At 38.8% G+C, this 20,560-nt stretch overlaps 1 protein-coding gene across 2 annotated transcripts in view; it reads left to right on the top strand.

Moving 5' to 3' along the window:
* Nucleotides 1–20,560, top strand: part of snx29 (sorting nexin 29) — a 146,268-nt gene that overhangs the window by 20,150 nt on the left and 105,558 nt on the right. For both annotated transcript variants that reach the window (XM_036573094.1, XM_036573095.1), the window contains exons 12-14: nucleotides 24–87; nucleotides 508–636; nucleotides 16,952–17,037. In XM_036573094.1, the coding sequence (XP_036428987.1) occupies nucleotides 24–87; nucleotides 508–636; nucleotides 16,952–17,037 (279 nt within the window). The remainder of the gene's footprint in view (nucleotides 1–23; nucleotides 88–507; nucleotides 637–16,951; nucleotides 17,038–20,560) is intronic.

Below are 20,560 nucleotides of genomic sequence, written 5' to 3'. Positions count from 1 at the left end.
TTAAGATAGTTCTGTTTCCACAGTCGAACTACGCCAAGCCATTGTGGCCATGATGAACAGGAAAGATGAACTAACCGAACAGAACATGTGAGTGCCCCCCCAACTGTGCCATTGTGTTGCCACATGCGTGATGCCATTTTTATGTGTATTTGAGACCTTTCATATTAGGGTGTAAAAATGTGATCTGCGTTAATTTTTTGGCCAAAGTAAAACTGTTGATCTTTTCTGAAATATAAAAATCCAAAAAAGAAAAAAATAATATATTGATTTTATTGTATGTATTCCACTACTGAATATTTGAATAGTTTTTCCAGTCTCAGTTGTATGCCTGTAGTAACTTTGAACTGGACCAAAAAAAGCAAAGCAGCAAAGATGACAAATATCAAAAGTCACAGTTTTACTTGTTGTGGTTCCAGTGAGCTTCACTAGTGATGTGAATTGAACACTTGCTGCTTGATTTATTTTGTTTTGTTCTGCTATGTATGCTGTGTATGTTGCTGGTTGTAGGTCTCTTCGCAGTCTGCTGGATGGAGAGATGGAGCACTCAGCTGGGCTACGGCTTGAGGTAGACAACCTAAAGAAGAAGCTGGCTGACCTGGAGGAGAGAAATGCTGCCAAAGTCCAGGCCCTGGGCAGGTACAAATACTTAACTTTCTGTTTTAGAGCATTTTTATACTAAGCCCAAATATCTTAGCCCTCACACAAAATGGATTCTGAGCTTGTGTTGGGGAGTGGGGTCATCATTGCAGGTTTGTGTTTACACAGGAGAAATCCTTCTGAACCATGAACAGATTCTGTACATTCTACGTATTCTGTACGTCACTACCAACACTCAAATTGTGTTGAACAGTGGTGATTATTTCGCCATGCACCCTGTTAAGAGCGATGCATTTTGTGCAGTGCTCTCAGTTCTCTATATTTAATAAACAGAATTGCAGGTAATTGGGTTATTATGCATGTCCTGATGGAAAAACAAGGTGGAAATTAATTTGTGTTGCATCTACAGAAAGAAGGGAAAAAGCTAATTGGATCACCATATGAAATTAAATTAGAAGATAAACTTGACAGTATTTGACTTTGTGAATGAAAATAGTTTTGAAATGTTCAAGAGCAACTGTCTAGTATTTGAGGAAAAAAATAGAAAATGTTTATAGTATTTATAGTAAATAGTATTTCGAAATATCCTTTCACTGAAACCAACTTGTAATACGAGTGTAACTATTTTAGCATGTATTGAAAAATTGGATTTCAAATTTAAACCTGTATTGTATAACCCTGTAACTGAGGGTTTTTCATATATCATCTTTTGTGGAAACCTCTGTCAACGATCAAAACTAGGTATCAGGATACAGTCTATCAGAGTTAAATAGGCAGGGACGGGGAGAAGCTTATATTATGCATTTATACATACGCAAATAAATAGGCTTTCTATAAATCAATTACACATTTCTTAGAGCTGTGAATTTTTTTTTTTCTGGATTTTTACCCAATTTTCTCTCCAATTTAGTTGTGTCCAATTCCACCCGCTAGTTAGGACTCCCCCAATCACATGATACTATCAACGCTAGGAGGGTGAAGGCTAACACAGGCTTCCTCCGAGACCTGTGAAGCCAACCACCGCATCTTTTCGAACTGCCGCTCACGCAACGTCATTGGACAGCTGAACACGCTCGGAGGAAAGCGCCAAACGCCAGATCTGCTACGTCAGCTAACAGACGCCTGCGCTGACTAGCATCGTTTTGAGTGATGGGGGGCCATCCTACCCACCCAGAGAGAGCGAGGCCAATTGTGCTCTCTTGGACTCCCGGCTACGAATGGCTGTAGCATCACCAGGGATCGAACTCGCAATCTCCTGATGACAGGGCCAATGCTTAGACAGTTGCACCACTCAGGAGCCCTGAGCTGTGATTTTTGAGGTTTATTTATGTGAGCCAACTAATGCATATAGTACAGAATCGGAGCGCTGTGTGATAACATTTTAAGCATTTCTATCACACAAAATATTGGAAAACGTTCCACTTCCTTTGGTCCTGCCTGCACTGAAGCCCCTTAGCTAAAAGAGCCTTCAACACAAAACTGTAGGTATTTGTTAGATATAGTTTAGATGTGATTTTAAGTCAAACAACAAAATTACATTTAAGTTGTGAACTAAATCGTAGGGCTTTGTCTGTTTGCAGTAAGTGTTGCCTTTCTGCTTTGCAGACTGTCACGATGCCTCTGGTATAGTTCAAAGTCGCGCAGTTTAAAGCTGAGTGTCTGCTGAGAATCCAAATAATTAATCACTGGTAGAATACACCTACCTAAAAGAAGCATCAGATAACCCTTTCCAGATTTGACATCCTAATAACTACAGACTGCTAGCTTCAAGTCAGGGCGCACCCATGGTGACCAATCAAATTTTTGGAGAGCCACTGCCAATCTGGGTAAGGATGGGTATCTTTAGGAATTTATTTATACTGATTCTTGTCGATATTTTTATTGGTACTACTCTTCATAATTTAAAAAAAAAATGACATGAAAAGATGTAATAAGATTCAAAATGAAAAGATGTGAAAAGGCTGTGGTAATCTCCCTACAGTTGAAAATACTATCAGCCATAAACAATGCAAAATTAGTTACCCCTGGTTGTCAGGACAGCTTACACTAAGTTCAAAGTTAGGCTGCTTAGCAGTTAGTGATTTATGCTATACTAGCTATTGGCTACCGAATTTTGATTCAATACAGACTCAGACTAACAGTTCTAAACCCCCAGGATAAGCTGATTTAGGCTGTCAGAATATCCTAATTATTCTTTTAATGCTGATAATGTTTTCTGATAAGGACATTTACACTATCAAACTATCCTACCTGTAGTTTTAACACACAAGTTTGCTTCCTATTCACCAGCTTCTTTTTCAGATTTTCCTATTCCATCTTAAATGGTGCAGCAGTTATTATTATATCGCCTGAGCCGCTACCATATAACTGCTGCACCATTACAGTAGAACAAACAAGAAGCTGGCGCATAGGAAGCTGAGCTCAGCTTTGTAGTTTTAATTCTGATGGCATTTTTTGGTAAAGTGATTTAAGCTATCAAAATAACCTACCCGGAATTTTATGTAGGGAACTATCGATAAATATGTGCTACAGTAGGACATTTCGACAAGGTAGCACAATTCGTCACACAACATCAGAATGCTGCGCAGAAGGACAAAGATGCCGCAGCTGCTTTGTTAAAGCAAATATGCTGCACTGCTTCAGATTTATAAAATGTTGTATGTTGCTGCTGTCAGGACAAAACCTTTTATCTGCATTTTTTCAGTTTTTGACATAATTTGAAAATGCCTGTTGCCCTTTACATTTACATTGTGGGTACATTTCATGCTGAATGGACTGAATGCAGAAGAACTGGCCAAAAATGACCTAGGAAAAAGGTCTGGTTCCGTTGACTTACATTAAAAGCATAGAAGGATGTTTCTTTCTCATGTAAAGTTCTCATTTTGGAGATACTAGATTTTGTTCTGACTACAGCGAATTGCTGGTGTTACCCCCTTTACACTCAACTACCATTTTGCATGTATTGCTTTTAACTGCTGTTGTGGGACAAGGCCACTCAAACCATCTTATTTCCCACTTACCATAAAACACAGATATTTGTAATCAATCTCAGGTTAAGGATTGACCTGCTGTCCAGGGATCAGATTTGATTGAACTGTGGTATTTACATGCACACAAATCACCAGTGATGATTTTATTAAAGGTTTATTTATTGACAGTATATAAGCACTAAATGATGGATTACAACAGGTATATAGACACTAAATATTAGCAGTTATGAAGAGAAACCAAAAGTATTAAATACACTGGACAAACATACTGTAATTGGCAGAGACTCTTAGAATATGGCTTTTAAACAGCAAGCAGAACAATACTAGCGTTAGTGTAGGACTGGCCTATGTTTGGATAAAAAGGGAAACAATGAGACTGAAATCACATGAAATAGCAGTGTGGGTGAATGTACGACCTGAACGCCTCAGACAGAGCCATGGTGATGCGCGTTGAGGAAGAGAAGCCGCCTGCTCGCCTGGGCTGGAGAAGGGTCCATGGGTCAAAGGCAAGGCCAGCGAAGAGTGAACCTCAGGGGCACCGCATCTGACTGGACCAAAATGGCGAGGCGGGCTTGCAGCTGGCTCTGATGAGGAAGGTGGCTCATGAGCTTGCTTGCAGGGGTTAATTGGTGAAGTCGGGCTGCAGTTTTATGCGGGGGTCACTGTAGGAGACTCTTCAGATGGATTTCAGTCAGCACTGTGTTTGCTTCTGTGTCTGTTATTCACTGTATTCGCAGTCACCTATCGTTGCCAGTTAGATTTTCAAAATGAATCGACGAAACTTAAAAACAAGCGCAGCTAGATGCGGCTATTCAACAGTCTAGCAGTTACCAACACTTCAAGATTACTGAGTAAATGAACAAAGACATGACGAACTGAGACACGAAACAAAAATTACTAAAATTTAAGATCTGCAGAACTAAAGTGCTATGTTGGTCAGAGAAGAAAGAGGGCTTCTTTGTCACAGTCACATGTCTCTCTCTTTCTCCTTGTGACTCCTCAACAGACTGCTAGAACTTCCTGTTTGCTGGCTTTAAGTAAAGAACTTCAAAAGGGGGAGCTAAGGTGTAGCTAAGGCGGAAAAAAGGTTTTCGTGCTCAACCTCTGATGAATAAGCAAATTTTTTGCTAGCTGCTCAAATTCCATGGAAGCAATTTTACAGAACTGAGCATAGTTACCTTAAGTGAAAGAACATAACCATGCAATTTCAATTTTAGACATAAAGTAAAATAAATGAGTACATTATCACCAATGTTTCTGTAGATGTGCTGGCAGAAAATATGCTTAAAGTATACATAGTTCACACAAGCTGCAAACCTTATAATCATACTTATAATAAAACCTACATGAAGACTTGAAAGAAAAGCAGATATATACCGTTAAACCATGATTAAAAAACATATGTATTGCATATTTCGCAAACAAAAGAGAAAGGAAAAAAGATTAAATTAATTAAATGAAAAACAGTTACAAATGATCAAAGATGAACACAATAACCTAGATTAATGAAACTGGGTTACAGTTAAGGAATCAAAATAACTATTAAGTGCAGAAGGTTTAGAATTAATTCACCTTTGGCGAGGATTAATAAATTCCTGACAATGTAGCATTTTAACAGTCACAGAGGTATTTTTCACAGTTTGACTAAAAAAGCAGATTTTATTTTGTATCTAGAATTTACTCTGGTGAAGTCCTTTATAAATGTATACTGTATAAATAATTTTATGGACAAATACACAGTGGTCTATATGATGGCACATTATGCATGTGAAAGAGTCTGTGGCTGTAAAATAAACAGCGAATGACAAAACGTTCACTAACGTGCCGCAGACCACATTCAGCACAGTAACATCATCCGTTCGGTTTTTAACAGCCCTACAGCTTGAACCAGCTCTAGAAACACACAACCAAAATGCTAACAGTTATGTGCTAATCACAGCAGCTACAAACTAATAAAGTAACTTTACATAATAGATAAAAGAAAACCTATGAGATTCAAATTCTCTCATTGTTTTTTATAAAATTAAGAAGGAAGCTTGCATTAATAATTAACAAAAAATTTATATAATGAAAATAATAAATACAATAACAAACTAGAGTAATATAAATATAAATATAGCCGCAAGCGGCAATGAGCGGGTTCAAGCATGCAACAGCAGTACGGGCCCTCCTGCAGGTTTAGCCCATTAGGCCTAAAAAGGCCTCAAGCTTTTGGTTTAGGCCATTAGGCCTAAAAAGGCCTCAAGCTTTTGGTTTCGCCCATTAGGCCTAAAAAGGCCTCAAGCTTTTCGTTTAGCCCATTAGACCTAAAAGGCCTCAAGCTATAGGTTTTATTCATAGGCAAAGTGAATAGAACTGAAAGGAAGTCAGTTCATCAAAAGGCCTTCAGTTGCCATAAACAAGAAACAGTGGTGTTTTAAACACATTATAGGTTTGCATTCATATGTACTGATCTACACTGGTTTGTAGAACATCCAAGAAGTTGCACTTGCACAGTGGATTGGTTCTGTATTTAAGCCATTGATTTCTTGTAGGCCATAATGAGGCCCAATTCACTCATAAGAGGCCCTATTGGTGTGAGGAGCTCAGTGAAAGTGGGTCAGAATTAGTGAAAAGGCCACAATATGGTATCAATCTTAATCAGGGACCATATCCAAAGACGTTCACTAAGTTTTGGTCAGAATTACCTTTTGACCTTTGTATAATGTAGTCTTTGTATAGTGAAATCTTTGAATGTCACATGGCACCAATCGTTTATATGTCGACCTTGTAATAACATTGTAATAGCATTTCAATTGATTTTTAAGTGTTTTTGAGTGCTAAAGCGCCCCCTAAAGGCCTATCTGGACCAAACTTGGCGTACTCAATTATAGTCTCAATTTGTATAAATACTCAAAGTTTGGAGATGATCTGACCAATGACTGATGAGTTATAGCTGATCAGGCTAGCAATGCCATGTTTGCACTAATTAATTGATTGATCCACATGATCGTGAGTAGAAAAGTCAATATCTTTTTGATAATTATTCATGATCAGTGTCTTCTGAATCTTATGGTACTCATTTGATGAAAATTGGCAAAACATCCTGAGACTAGTTCGCAAGAATAGGTTTTTCACATTTATGCAAATTAGCTCAAAAACTAAAGGGGTGGGGCAAAATTGACTCAGAGTGCACTTGTTCAGCATGTCCCAAGGAATCAGCTGAAAAAAGAATTTTGTCTCTATATCACTCTGATCAAAAGTTACAGGCAAAAATATGAGTAAAGTTGAAAAAGATGAAAAGTTGAAACATAGGACTAAAGTAAAGTATGAGCTCAGTGGAAGTGGGTCAGAATTAGTAAAAGGCCACAATATGGTATCATTCTTGAATATATAAAGGTCCTTAAAGTTTGGACAGGATCTGACCAATGACGGATGTACGGATGCTGAGAAACAGCCATGTAGCATTAACTCCACCCCCTAATGACATATGCGCACAAAAATCGAATGGCTACCTCAGAATCTTCTCCCAAATGTGGCTGTCAAGTTTGAAATTTTTCGGCTGAAGGATTCTTGAGTTACAGAATTTTAAATGAATTCTGAATTATTTTGAATTTATCCAGAAGGGTTCATTTGCATATGGCAGCCATGTTGTTTAGAGAAGTCAAAATGTTTTTGATAATTATTGACCTTCAGGCTCTTCTGAATTTTTTGACACCAAAGACATGAGGATCGGTCAAAAATTGTAGGACTAGTTCGCAAAAGTAGGTTTCGCATATTATGCAAATTAGCTCAAAATCTAAGTGGGCGGAGCTAAATGGTCCAAATGGCAAAGTTGAGCCCATTAGACCTAAAAAGGCCTCAAGCTATAGGTCTTATTCATAGAGGGAATAGAACTGATAGGAAGTCAGTTCATCAAAAGGCCTTCAGTTGCCATAAACAAGAAGCAGTGGTGTTTTAAACACATTATAGGTTTGCATTCATATGTACTGATCTACACTGGTTTGTAGAACATCCAAGAAGTTGCACTTGCACAGTGGAATGGTTCTATATTTAAGCCATTGATTTCTTGTAGGCCATAATGAAGCCCAATGCACTCATTAGAGGCCCTAATGGTGTAGAGGAGCTCAGTGAAAGTGGGTCAGAATTGGTGAAAAGGCCACAATATGGTATGATTCTTGATCAGGGCCCATATCCAAAGATGTTTACCAAGTTTTGGTCAGATTGACCTTTTGACCTTTGCATAATAAGCCTTCGTATAATGTAGTCTTCAAATGAATAAGCCAAAATACCAGACAAACAGTACAATTTGTGACAGAACATGTACTTAGAAAGTTGTTTAGGTGATTGATCTGAGTCGTATGGCACCATTTGTTTATCTGTCGACCTTGTAATAACATTGTAATAGCATTTTAATTGATTTTTAAGTGTTTTTGAGTGCTAAAGCGCCCCCTAAAGGCCAATCTGGACCAAAATTGGCATACACAATTGTAGTCCAAATGTGTAAAAGTCCTAAAAATTTGGACATGATCTGACCAATGACTGTTGAGTTATAGCTTATCAAGCTAACGATGCCATGGTCGCAGTAATTAATTGATTGATCCACACGACCCTGAGTAGAAAAGTCAAAATGTTTTTGATAATTATTTACTTGCACATGCCAAAGAATTTTTCCAGACCAAGTTCGAAAAGATTGGATCAAAATCCAGGGACTAGTTCGAAAAGTAGGCTTTTTTAAACAGTTACCGATTACAAAAAAAACTATGCAGTTTTGTAATAAATATGCATTTGCAAAATTGTTTGGAATAACGTACTACATATGATACACAAGGATTTTCAAGCAAACTTGTAATAAAATAGTAATAATATGTAATAATATGTTAATTTTTATGAATAGCGCCCCCCAGTGGTCAAATTTTTTGAAACTTGATTGGTTGTTAGAAATTGGCTATATGTAGTGGTCATTCAAGTTTCATGATGGTTAGTCAATGTTAAGCCTGTCAAAAGACTGCTAAATGCTGATTGGCCGATGGCGGCCATATACTTCAACGAATCAAATTGTCCTTATGGATTCCATTATAGTCTGGCCAACAGATGGTATCTGCAAAGTTTCAGCTGATCGGATGTACGGATGCTGAGAAACAGCCATGTAGCATTAACTCTGCCCCCTAATTACTAATGCATACAAAAATCGAATGGCTACCTCAGAATCTTCTCCCAAATGTGTCTGTCAAGTTTGAAATTTTTTGGCTGAAGGGTTGTTGAGTTACAGAATTTTCAATTAATTCTGAATTATTTTGAATTTATCCAGAAGGGTTAATTTGCATATGGCAGCCATGTTGTTTAGAGAAGTCAAAATGTTTTTGATAATTATTGACCTTCAGGCTCTTCTGAATTTTTTGACACCAAAGACATGAGGATTGGGCAAAAACTGTAGGACTAGTTCGCAAAAGTAGGTTTAGCATATTTTGCAGTATTGCGAAAAAATTTTCTGGGCGGAGATTGATGAACCAAATTGCAAAGTTGTTTGATTGGACCCATAGAACCAGGGAAAAAAATGGCTTAGCTGGCAAAAATCTGGTTTAGGAGTTATTAGGCAAAACTGATTTTTCTGCGCTGTAGCGCCCCCTTGTGGCCGACTGGGCTGATTCCTTGCGCCTGAGTAGCGGGAGGGACTACTACCTATTGACCAAGTTTCATGTCTCTAGGACCTACGGTTTGGGCTGTGCGTTCCGTTTCAGGGAAGAAAAATAATAAGAAAAATCTTGACAATTCCAATAGGGTTCAATGCATTACATGCTTGAACCCTAAAAATACTTGTAATTATAATCATTACTTAGAAATATTTAGAATATTGTGATATAAATTTGAGACAATCCCTAATAGTGATGAATTATGACACAAAAAAACATAATGGTTAGAATAATAAAATGTTAGGTGTGAGAATCTCAAGGCACTTCACGGTTCGATACGATTATGATTCAGAGGGTTGCGATACGACTATAAAATGATTTTTGGTGCATCTTGATGCATCTTTTTTTTATACAGGATTTCTTTTTTTCTCACTGTGTGACAACTAGGTACTTTAAAGCAAAGTATTTGTAATAGTCCATGAATTTACTTAAAATATCTTTTATTAATAAATCAAATGGAAGCAATGTGATAAGTTAATTGGAAGGCTCTCATTCACTGCTCTTTGTTACGAGCACAAGATGCTAGCTATCACTCATCTATGATAAAATGCGCAGTTGCGGTGACATAAAGTCATGTGGCAGTGGGTGTCAACGCATCACATTACAGCTATCCTACCCATTTTCTTTAGTGATTTCATAACTTCGGTTTTTGTCTTGTTGTAGACAGTGGGGGTCGCTGTGTCAGTAAAATATCTTCGAGACGGGGCGCTGTATCTTGGCTCCAAAGTGTGCAACATAGCTCAATGACTGAGAACGGATGCAAATCCTTGGCAATAAAGTTGCAATAGAGTTTGGAATTCGCTTCGCCCTTTCCGAGTTTGACATCACTTTCTTGATGGTTCTCTTGTTGGCAGCAAACTACAACCGGGTGGAAAATGGGTGCAAACATATAATATAGTTTCTCATGTTTGTCGTGTTTCCAAAATAGTTTAGTGTGACGGAACTTGCATACAGTGTGGCTCTTGTCCAGGTCCTTTTTCCCGTTCAACTCCATAGAAGCCAAAGTGCTTCCATACGCTAGCTCAGGGGTCGGCAACCTGTGGCTCTTTTACTGCCCTGTTGCAGCTCCACATCAGAATTAGATTTCTAGGTAAAAATAAAATAATCCTCCTTTGCAGTAAAATGAAGCTCTGCTGATCATTCTAAAACAGTTTTAACAATAAATGGTCTTAAACGCTGGAATTAATGTAGCCTGTAACTGCTGCTTCACCTAGCTAGTAGCAAACGAAAAGGCAAAGAGAAAGATTTAAGATGAACATTGATAATTAGGAGACGAATAGATTTATTTGCATTTATAAACACTCCAGCCGGTTTCCTGATGCGTTTAATTTGCAACGACATCAGCTTCACTAAAACGTGAAGCTGAAGTCAGCTTCTTGTTTGAATTTTCTCGTTCCACCTTAAATTGTGCAGCTGTTACATTCTGGCGCCTCAGGTACCATTTAAGGTGGAACAGGAAAATTCAAACAGGAAGCTGGCGAATGAGAAGCTGACTTCAGCCTCGTAAAAAGTAGAACATTGAGAGAAATTTTACAAGAAACTGTAAAACTTCCTACTTTTGTGGAAAAGTTTCCTGCTGGTGATGCAAGAAAAGCAGCTACAGCTGAACTAAAGCTTAAAGCAGAGCAAAGTAAGTCTGCGTTTTTGTTTGTATTATATTTTTAGCCTACACTAGGACATTAGCGCATACTGAGACATATGTACAGCCAAGATGGTAAAATGGACTCAAAATGTTGTGACTCCCAAGGTGGTTAGATTTTTGTTGAAAGGATAAAAATGACTCTTATTAACATTTGGGTTGCTGACCCCACACTAGCTTTTAATGTAGTGTGCACGCCACAGACTGTCCAGGCATTGCACTTCCGCACTTCCAAGTTTCGCCTTTTGCATTCCCTCAACATTACGTTATCAATTAAAATATAGAAAATCAATTCTTGACATTTGTATCGATTCAGCATCGTCCACATCTGCATTGCGATGCATCTAAGAATCGATTTTCCCCCCACACCTATAAAATGTATCTAAAGCTTACAGTCACACACACACACACACACACTAAGATGATTATCCTTCTGGGTCGCAAGGGGGGCTGGAGCCTATCCCAGCAGTCAGAAAATATGAGGTAACTAACAGAAATCAAACCCCAAAGAGTTACAAGTAGCCCCACCCCAGTGCTACAATATTTATATTACTTAAGACTATGAGATTCTTCTGTTTTATTATTTACTTTTCAAAGTAAATAATAAAAAGTTCAAAGGGTGTCAAAATTGAGAACGAACAATCATATAAGTCAGTAAAGCACTGTTAAACAAAAACTATTGGAGCATGAAAAAAAAAAATCAATGTAAAATTATACAACCCCATTTCCAAAAAAGTTGGGACACTGTGCAAAATGTAAATAAAAACAAAATGCAATGACGTGCAAATCATTTAAACCCTGTATTTCATTGAAAATAGTACAAAGACAACATATCAAATGTTGAAACTGAGAATTGTTTTTTTGTTTATTGAAAAATATTTTTTGAATTTATTGCCAGCAACACGTTCCAAAAAAGTTGGGACATTGCAACAAAAGGCTGGTAAATTTGTGTAATGCTAAAAGAAATACCTGGTGGTTGATTGGCAACAGGTCAGTAACATGATTGTGTATAAAAAGAGCACCTCAGAGAGGCTGAGTCTTTCAGAAGTAAGGTGAGGAGAGGTTCACCACTGTGAAAGACTGCATGAGCAAATAGTGCAACAATTCAAGAATAACATTTTTCAATGTAATATATCAAAGAGCTTTTGCTTTTCATCATGTACAGTACATAATAACAATAAAAGATTCAGAGAATCTGGAGAAATGTCTGTATGCAAGGGACAAGGCCAGAAACCAGTATTTGCTGGCCATGATCTTTGGGCCCTCAGGCAGCACTGCATTAAAAACAGACATGATTCTGTAGTGAAAATTACTGCATGGGCTCAGGAGCACTTCTGAAAACCACTGTCTGTGAACACAGTTCATCACTGCATCCACAAATGCAAGTTAAACCTCTAAAATGCAAAGAAGAAATCATATATAAACATTATATGGACCGAGGCGAAGTGGAAAAGTGTTCTGTGGGCTGATTAATCAAAATTTGTTTTTTTTTTTGGAAATCATGGACGCTGTGTCCTCCGGGCTAAAGACCACTGAGCTTGTTATCAGTGCACAGTTCAAAAGCCAGTATTCATGATGGAATAGGGGTGCATTAGTGCACATGGCATAGGTGACTGGCACATCTGTGAAGATATTATTAATGCTGAACAATACACCGATCAGGCATTATGACCACCTCCTTGTTTCTATGCTCATTGTCCATTTTATCAGCTCCACTTACTATATAGATGCACTTTGTAGTTCTACAATTACAGACTGTAGTCCATCTGTTTCTCTGCATACTTTGTTGGCCCCCTTTTACCTTTTACCCTGTTCTTCAGTGGTCAGGACCCCCATGAACACTGACGTGGTGGTGGTGTGTTAGTATGTGTTGTGCTTGTACGAGTGGATCAGACACAGCAGTGCTGCTGGAGTTTTTAAACACTGTGTCCACTCACTGTCCACTCTATTAGACACTCCTACCATGTCAGTCCACCTTGTAGATGTAAAGTCAGAGACGATAGCTCATCTGTTGCTGCACAGTTTGTGTTGGTCATCCTCTAGTCCTTCATCAGTGGTCATAGGATGCTGCCTACAGGACGCTGTTGGCTGAATATTTTTGGTTGGTGGACTATTCTCAGTCCAGCAATGACACTGAGGTGTTTAAAAACTCACTCAGACCAGCACAACACACACTAACACAACACCACCACATCAGTGTTACTGCGGTGCTGAGACTGATCCACTACCCAAATAGCACCTGCTCTGTGAGGATCCATGGGGGTCCTGACCACTGAAGAACAGGGTAAAAGGGGGCTAACAAAGTATGCAGAGAAACAGATGGACTACAGTCTGTAATTGTAGAACTACAAAGTGCACCTGTATGGTAAGTGGAGCTAACCAAATGAACAATGAGTGTAGAAACAAGGAGGTGGTCATAATGTTATGCCTGATTAGTGTATATACATGTTTTGGCAACATATGCTGCCACCCAGATGATATCTTTTTTTAGGGAAGGCGTTGATTATTTCAGCAAGATAATGCCAAACCACATTCTGCACGTATTACAACAGCATTGCTGTGTGTTAAAAGAGTCTCGGTGCTAAACTGGCCTGCCTGCAGTCCAGATCTGTCACTCATTGAAAACAATTGGAGCATTATGAAATGAAAACAATGACAAATGACCCCCTGAACTGTTGAGCAGCTGAAATCCTATATCAAACAAGAATGGAAAACATTTCACTTTCGAAACTACAGCAATTGGTCTCCTCAGTTCCCAAACTTGTTAAAAGCAGTGTCGTTAAGAGAGAGGTGATGAAACACAGGGGAAAACATGCCCCCGTCCCAACTTTTTTGGAACGTGTTGTTGGCTTCAAATTCAAAATGGGCATATATTTTTCAAAAAACAATAAAATTTCTCAGTTTCCACATTTGACCTGTTTTTTTTGTAGTATTTTCCTTTAAAAATATGGTTTACATGATTTGCAGATCAGTGCATCCTGTTTTTATTTACATTCTGCACAGCGTTCTAACTTCTTTGGAAATGGGGTTGTATATTAATGGATAGCATAACGGGTTATTAACGGTTAACATAATTTTTAGCCCATTAAAACTGGTATCTGTTTCGGCTACAAACTTTTGATATCAGTCAGGCCTTGGCATTTATGTCCATTTATATTTACAGTAATTCTTTCTTAATTTTTCATTTACAGTGTAGTCATAAAGTCTCTCAAAGGTCAGTCATGAGTGTTGCAGCCCTTTCTGGAGAGTATAATATCATTTTATCATATTGCTCACCTTCAGTTGCCTTTTTGCTTGTGGGCATGTATTATAGTTGAGTAACTCATACCATTACTTGGATTGCTGGACTCTCTTGTCCTTCCCTGTAAATAGTAAAATATGCAGTCCCTTTAATTGCATTCCCTTTAAGAGCATACTTTATTAATTTTGCAGGGGTACTACAAGCTCCACTTTAATCAATCCTCTTTGTTTTGTATCAAAAAAAGTGTGGATAAAAGAAGGCGGGTATTAACTTGTTCTGCTTAGAAGCTCCTTGAATGTTATCGCAGTAGTAGCTGAAAGATGTTGTATTCTACTTTGAGAAATTCTCTTAGTGAGGGTGTTGATGTTTGAAGGCTATGCTGCTGTGATCCGTAATTAAATGGTATCTGACCCTAGATCTGTTCAGCAGTTTGCTAATGTTAATCTTGATGTATGTTACATTTTTATTTTAATGGCTGCCCCTGCATAATGGCTGACCTGCCATAAGGTTCTTTGTTTGACATTTTCTCTGTCTGTAGCCTAGGGGATACCAAGAGCAGGAGGAAGCCATGAATGTGTCAGTTGCAGCTGCGGTGCGTGGTCATTACCTTCATAGCACTCTTTAACACATGAACACACTGCATAATCTGACATCTGCATGCAGGAGACATGTATAATTTGAACTGTCCCTCCATCTTCTGTGGATCACTGTGCCGTTCCCCTTCATTAGTCTGTGTGAAGGGCACTTGTGTGGCTCACTCCGTTCCAGCTCCCTGATGGTATTGCCTGTTCTTCCAGTACTTTTCTTTAAACCAATTTCACTAATGGCTTTATGTTGAGGGAATCCATCTAGGAGGGGGGAATATCCTTTAAATGAATTGTCTGGGATGTATTACTCCATTCCACGTTAAGAGTGATTCCTGGACCTGAAGAACAGTATTTTTTCAGCAGACACAACCGAAACTTTATTCTCGTCTGGCAGGCCAAGGGCTTTTTATCATAAATGTATATTGTTTTTAATAGTCTATTAAGCTGTTAGTTTCATCTAATATCGCACTTTGTGGTGTTGTCACACTTATTTGCCAGCTGTTTTCAGACATAATCGAGCAACGTAGTGCTTTTATGATCCTACTTTGCTAATACTGATGAGGCTACATTGTTTGTATTTTTTATCTGTTACTAAGAAATTGTTTAAAATAAAGCTTCTTTATTTTGACAGTTAACTTAGCACTATCAACTATCAATTGCTGCTCTTAAGGACACTGTACATAAAGGCGCTTCAAGTAAAGTTTTCGGTTCCCTGATGTTTTATTTAAAAATTAATGGAAAATTTCTAAATTTTTTTTATTATAGTAGAAGAGAATTTAAGAAAAATCACTAAAAGAGTTTTTGTCCAGATTCTGTGGACACAACAAGCACATCGCCAGCACTGCGATGCTTATGTGTATGAACTTAGCGGACCTCTGAATTAAGAACTTCGCGCAGACCTATAGCATACTATGTGATGCAATTAATGTATGTAGTGTTTTGTTATATGGAATTTCTGTTTAATGAAGCATCAGTCTCTGTTCTGTGTTTATCACCTTTTAGTCACTTCCATGCTGTGTGGTTGTACTATAGATATGCAAGAATATGACGTGAGAGTGTAATACATGATCTACAGTGACTACCCATGGTTGTGCTCATTAGATTAGAAACTGATCTTTCCCTTGTGGTTGTGCACGCCTCTAACTTGGCCTTGTAACCCGTTGGAGATATGCAAGTGCGCTCTTCCTTATACAACATCTTTATTTCCCTAATATGAATTTGTCGGTATAGCAGAATTGTAAGGCTGTCCAGTGGGTGGGGACAGTAACGGCAGAGAGCCCCCCACAGAGGAGCTGCCATTCATTAGTTTTAATTAAATCACAGCGGAACTGTGAGGAGTTCGCCAGCTTCCGATAACAACACAGGCTCTTTTTTTGAGGATGCGCTAGAGGCCTCTGGAAAGCCTCCATTTCCACCTGGCTATTGAAGGCCATAAAATAGGTGTGAGCTGTGAGCGAGCTGTGAGAGGCGTTCCATAAGAATAGGAAAGACTTCTTTTCACAGCCAAACCTGAATTGATTTTGATTGATTTTTTCCAAACCAGTGGTAATCAGCCAAGCTTAGTGTAAGCGCACACACACCTTGCTGCCCACTGCTTTGGAAATAGCCCTCCAAAAGTTACTCACCTGCACCTGTAAAGCAATTTCCCAGAACTAAATTAGGCTTTTATTAAATGAGGTTGGAGAGTACCATGTGCTAGTTCCACATGCTGCAGCAATTCTTTTTTAGCATAGATGTCTAGTTTGTGACAGATCCTCCTGATTGCTTATATTTTTTTATATTGAGAATCTGTTAATCAATACCACACATATTACAAAACTGCTGATGTTGTCTTCTGCATTTTGTCATGTTTGTGCACTGCCATGTTTGTGTGTATGTGATCAAGACAGATAGAAGACATACACATAGTGTGCCATTTGTCTGTCTTTCTATATGTCTGTCTGTCTGTTGACTAATTATCTGTCTGTCTAGCTAGCTGTCTAGATGTCTAGCTACACCATGGGTGTCCAGTCTTATCTGCAAACAGTCTGTGTGCCTGCAGGTTTTGAATGCAAATCTGCAACCACATCGGCCTTTTGTGGATAAGATTAGACACCTTTGTTCTGCACCACATGTCCGCAGTTTCCCCGTTTAAATAGTCAATTCAACTACTTTAAGGTGCACCCATTGCTGACACAGGCGTTAACTTGCACACACACAGCTTATATATAATGTCTGCTTTTCAGAGAAAACGAGGTGCTGAAGGTCCAGCTGAAGAAGTATGTGGGTGCTGTCCAAATGCTGAAGAGAGAAGGCAACCAGAGCATTGACTGTAAGTCACATTACACTTCACAACAGAACTAGCTATAAAATAGCTGACACTTCAAACCAGTGTAGCTGCTGTATGTGTCATTCCCTACAACAGTGAGACTAAAAGGCAGAAATTTATTTTTCATTAGCTGAGTTTCTAACTTTTTAGTGTATCCTTAGGGGTTTTAATAAACGTTAGTCTTCTGGAGGATGAAAACATGCTGTGCAAAGGGTATTCAGATAAGACAGCCTAATCAAAGCCAAACAAGGCTAACATGCTAGACTTCCAGGGAAAAAAATCGCTATTTGCATTTTAGGAGGAAAAGGTAGTTATCAGTGCAGCCTGCTGAGTGAATACCCTCAGGCACTTTTTGACCACCCCTAGAGGCCCACAATATAGAACAGACCGGAATAATTGCCTATTAAAAGTACTGTTTTATGCAAATGGAACTTTATTATTTCTGTGATAGTGCATAACTTAAAGTGTTTGAACTTTTTAAAATGGATGTGATGTGACTCTTATGAACAGAGTACTGTGCTGTAGTGGCTTCATTTGGCTTATGCATGTTTTGTTTGATGAATGACAAGGTGAAGTCTTTTAGAGGAATGACATCACATGAGAGCAGAGTACAGTTCCTCAGATATTTAGGAAATTTCAGTTGTGACAGCAATTTACTTCGAAAGACAGTTGCAAAATAGCACTTCCCTGGATCACAGTTGTGTTATCTTAAGAAGATACTCTTGGGTGCTTTAGTTTGCATTTTTAATGGTGGAGTGGATTGATGTCATGTCAAAATGACACCGATTCCTGTGTTTTTGATGTTGTGTTTCTAGAGTGGGCATGATGTGTCACATCCTGCCTTATTTCTTTCTGCATGGCCTCTTTGAGTGATGCTATAAGTCAGAGGTGGGTGTGATCTTGCATTTAGGTCTTTGTAGTGACTTACTACTGTTACCATGGCGGCAGACATTAAAGTTTGACTCTGTGGGGACGTTTGACTGGTTCCTGCAATACGCTATATTGTTTTTATTGTCAATAATAAAACATAATGCCTTTTGGAGGGGATTTTTACATTTGAAAATAACATGAGAATTGTATTTGGAGAATACAGAATGACAGCATACATTGTGTATTATTATAATTGATTGAAATATATTCCAAAGATTCTAAAATTGATGCAGTGGAATCAGACTGATGCATTTTTACACATCTGGTAATGTAGAAAAAAGTCAATATACCCCACAAATGTAAGAATACAAAGTTGTGTGTGCGTGTGTTTGCTCCCAGAGGGTGTGAGCTTTAAAGAAGCTCCTGTCAGAAGCCTAATAATGAGCCTTTATCCAGCCGTGTTTGCGCTGGCAGGTGTGCCCACAACAGGCTTCACTTTTGCCCTGCCACTGCCATGTGATTTCTGTACATCTGTGCCTTGTTCTCACAAAGGCCTAAATTCTCTCTATCTCTCCTCCGTGCCTGCTGCATTAATGATGCCTTACTGTAGCTCCCACTTTGATGTGCAGTAGCAGCTGAAAAGGATGATGGGGAAACACTAAATTGATATACAAGCGTGCAGTACAAGGTGTCTTTTTAACATCCTGTCACATTAGTGCTCACCTCAGTTGAAGCTTTTTGAAACTCTTTTTTTTCTTTTTTGACGCCCCTGCCATGTTTTGAACGTCAGTTTTGTCTCAAAGTCGGGATGTGTCCCATGCTGGCACGTCTCTGTGTTTATTTTCATCCCTCTCTCTGTCGATTTAATGCTTTGCTATGCGTTGCTTGACAAAAATGTGAAACAGAGGAGCTCTCTCATTGCCTTATCACATTTTCCTTTATTAAACATTGTAAATAAGCAAGGAAATCATGTAAATGAGTGTGGCTAAGTGGCCTGTCAGTTTCAGAGGGGTTTTGGGGACACTATGGGCAGGAGGGGTTCTAGAGCAGCTCTGCTTCTTTGTGGACTTTATCTCGGTCAGGAGGAGCGCTCGCTGCAGGGAATACCCCTGAGACACCTTTGCCCAGGAGGAACAGCGGTAGTGTATAGTGAATGTTGTTCCTCAGCATATTACAAATCATTGTACACTGGGCTAAAGATGCTTGCTTAGGCTAAGGTTCATTACTGCCCTCTCCAGATAGTAAGAAGTGGGTGCCCTGTTGTATATTCATAGAAAGAAAATTTGTGGATATTATTTGTAGTTCTGAGTAGTTTTGTTCATTTTATTTGGGCTGCAACAAATAGCGAACAAAGTCAGCTTATTCGTCAACAAAGTTGATTATGGAAAAAGGTCAATATGCGGAAATAATTCAACTCGAGAATGAAGTTGACCTTTTTTTATCTTGTGAATTAGGGGTGCAACGATTATTCGACGTAGTCGACTAAAATCGACGACCAAATTAGTTGCCAACTAATTTAGTAGATTAGTTGGTGACGTCATTACGCGTCTTTCTCGCGTTCACTATGAACGCTCACTGGAGAGTTGACAACAGCGCGATGGCAGCCTCAAGAACAAAATCCACATATGTGTGAGAGCTGAACTCAGAAAAAAGGTTGTTAGTTGTGCTATTTGTAAAGCTGACCTTAGCTGGTATGAGAGCACATCCTTCATGTTGGAGCATCTGAAGAGGAAACTTGTCGGCTCACTGTAAAGAAGATTCATCTCGGTAAGATAGGTACCGGCCCAAACCGCATACTAGCTCACTAAATACTATGTAAAAATGGCGCATGTAGCATTAGAAGTGAAGAAGTGTGTGGTTTGGGACGCGGCGATAGTTGTGCTAGCGAGCTAGTTAGCTAATGTTAATGCTAAAAGCCGTCCTACTTAATGTTATGAGCTGAGCTGTAACATTTTCTATTTCGAAATGCTGTTCTCTGGAATCGTTAACGGAGCTGGAACAGAAAAGCAAGTAACTGTTATTCACAGCGACCCTGTTCACTTTTCAGATGATAACGTTTACAGTTTTAAACACTGTATCACTGTCTTAACGCCGAGGCAACCTGTACGTTCAGATTCGGCGAACACAGGAGAGCGTTTCCAAACAGTTTTTCTGTTCTCCGCAAACGTTTAGCTTCACTCGCAGACAGTTTAAGGACATAGTTCTCCGTGAACACACAGGGTAGCTGGACAAAGGGTTACTGGTCAAATGAAGCGTTTAGACTAAAATCGTTCAAATTTAACTGTTCATAGAGAAGTTTGCCACAAACATTCGCCACTTTCCCATCCGCTCCATCAGAGCGCATCTTCTCTGCAGTGGGGAGTATCTGCTCTCAGAGCAGAGCGAGACTCTCACAGCAGCACAGAGAGATACTGACTTTCCTCCGTTTCAATAGAGACCTGTGATTGTAAAACTTATTTGCAGCAAAGTGTAGACAGACAGCAGAATGCAGAGCGCAGACTGCACTGTTTAAATTTAAATTTTAAAGTTTAAAAACATTTAAATTTAGATAGATTTTTTATTTACTTAGTTTTGTTATATTTTCTTGCTGCTACTTTGCACGTCCTTGGTTATAAATATTGACAGGAAAAATATATTGGAGTTTTATTTTTTTATC

Source organism: Colossoma macropomum, unplaced genomic scaffold (genome assembly GCF_904425465.1).
Source record: "Colossoma macropomum unplaced genomic scaffold, Colossoma_macropomum, whole genome shotgun sequence".
Classification (NCBI taxonomy): Eukaryota; Metazoa; Chordata; class Actinopteri; order Characiformes; family Serrasalmidae; genus Colossoma; species Colossoma macropomum.
The sequence above is the reverse complement of the archived record's forward strand: the minus strand, read 5'-3'. Positions and strand labels throughout refer to the sequence as shown.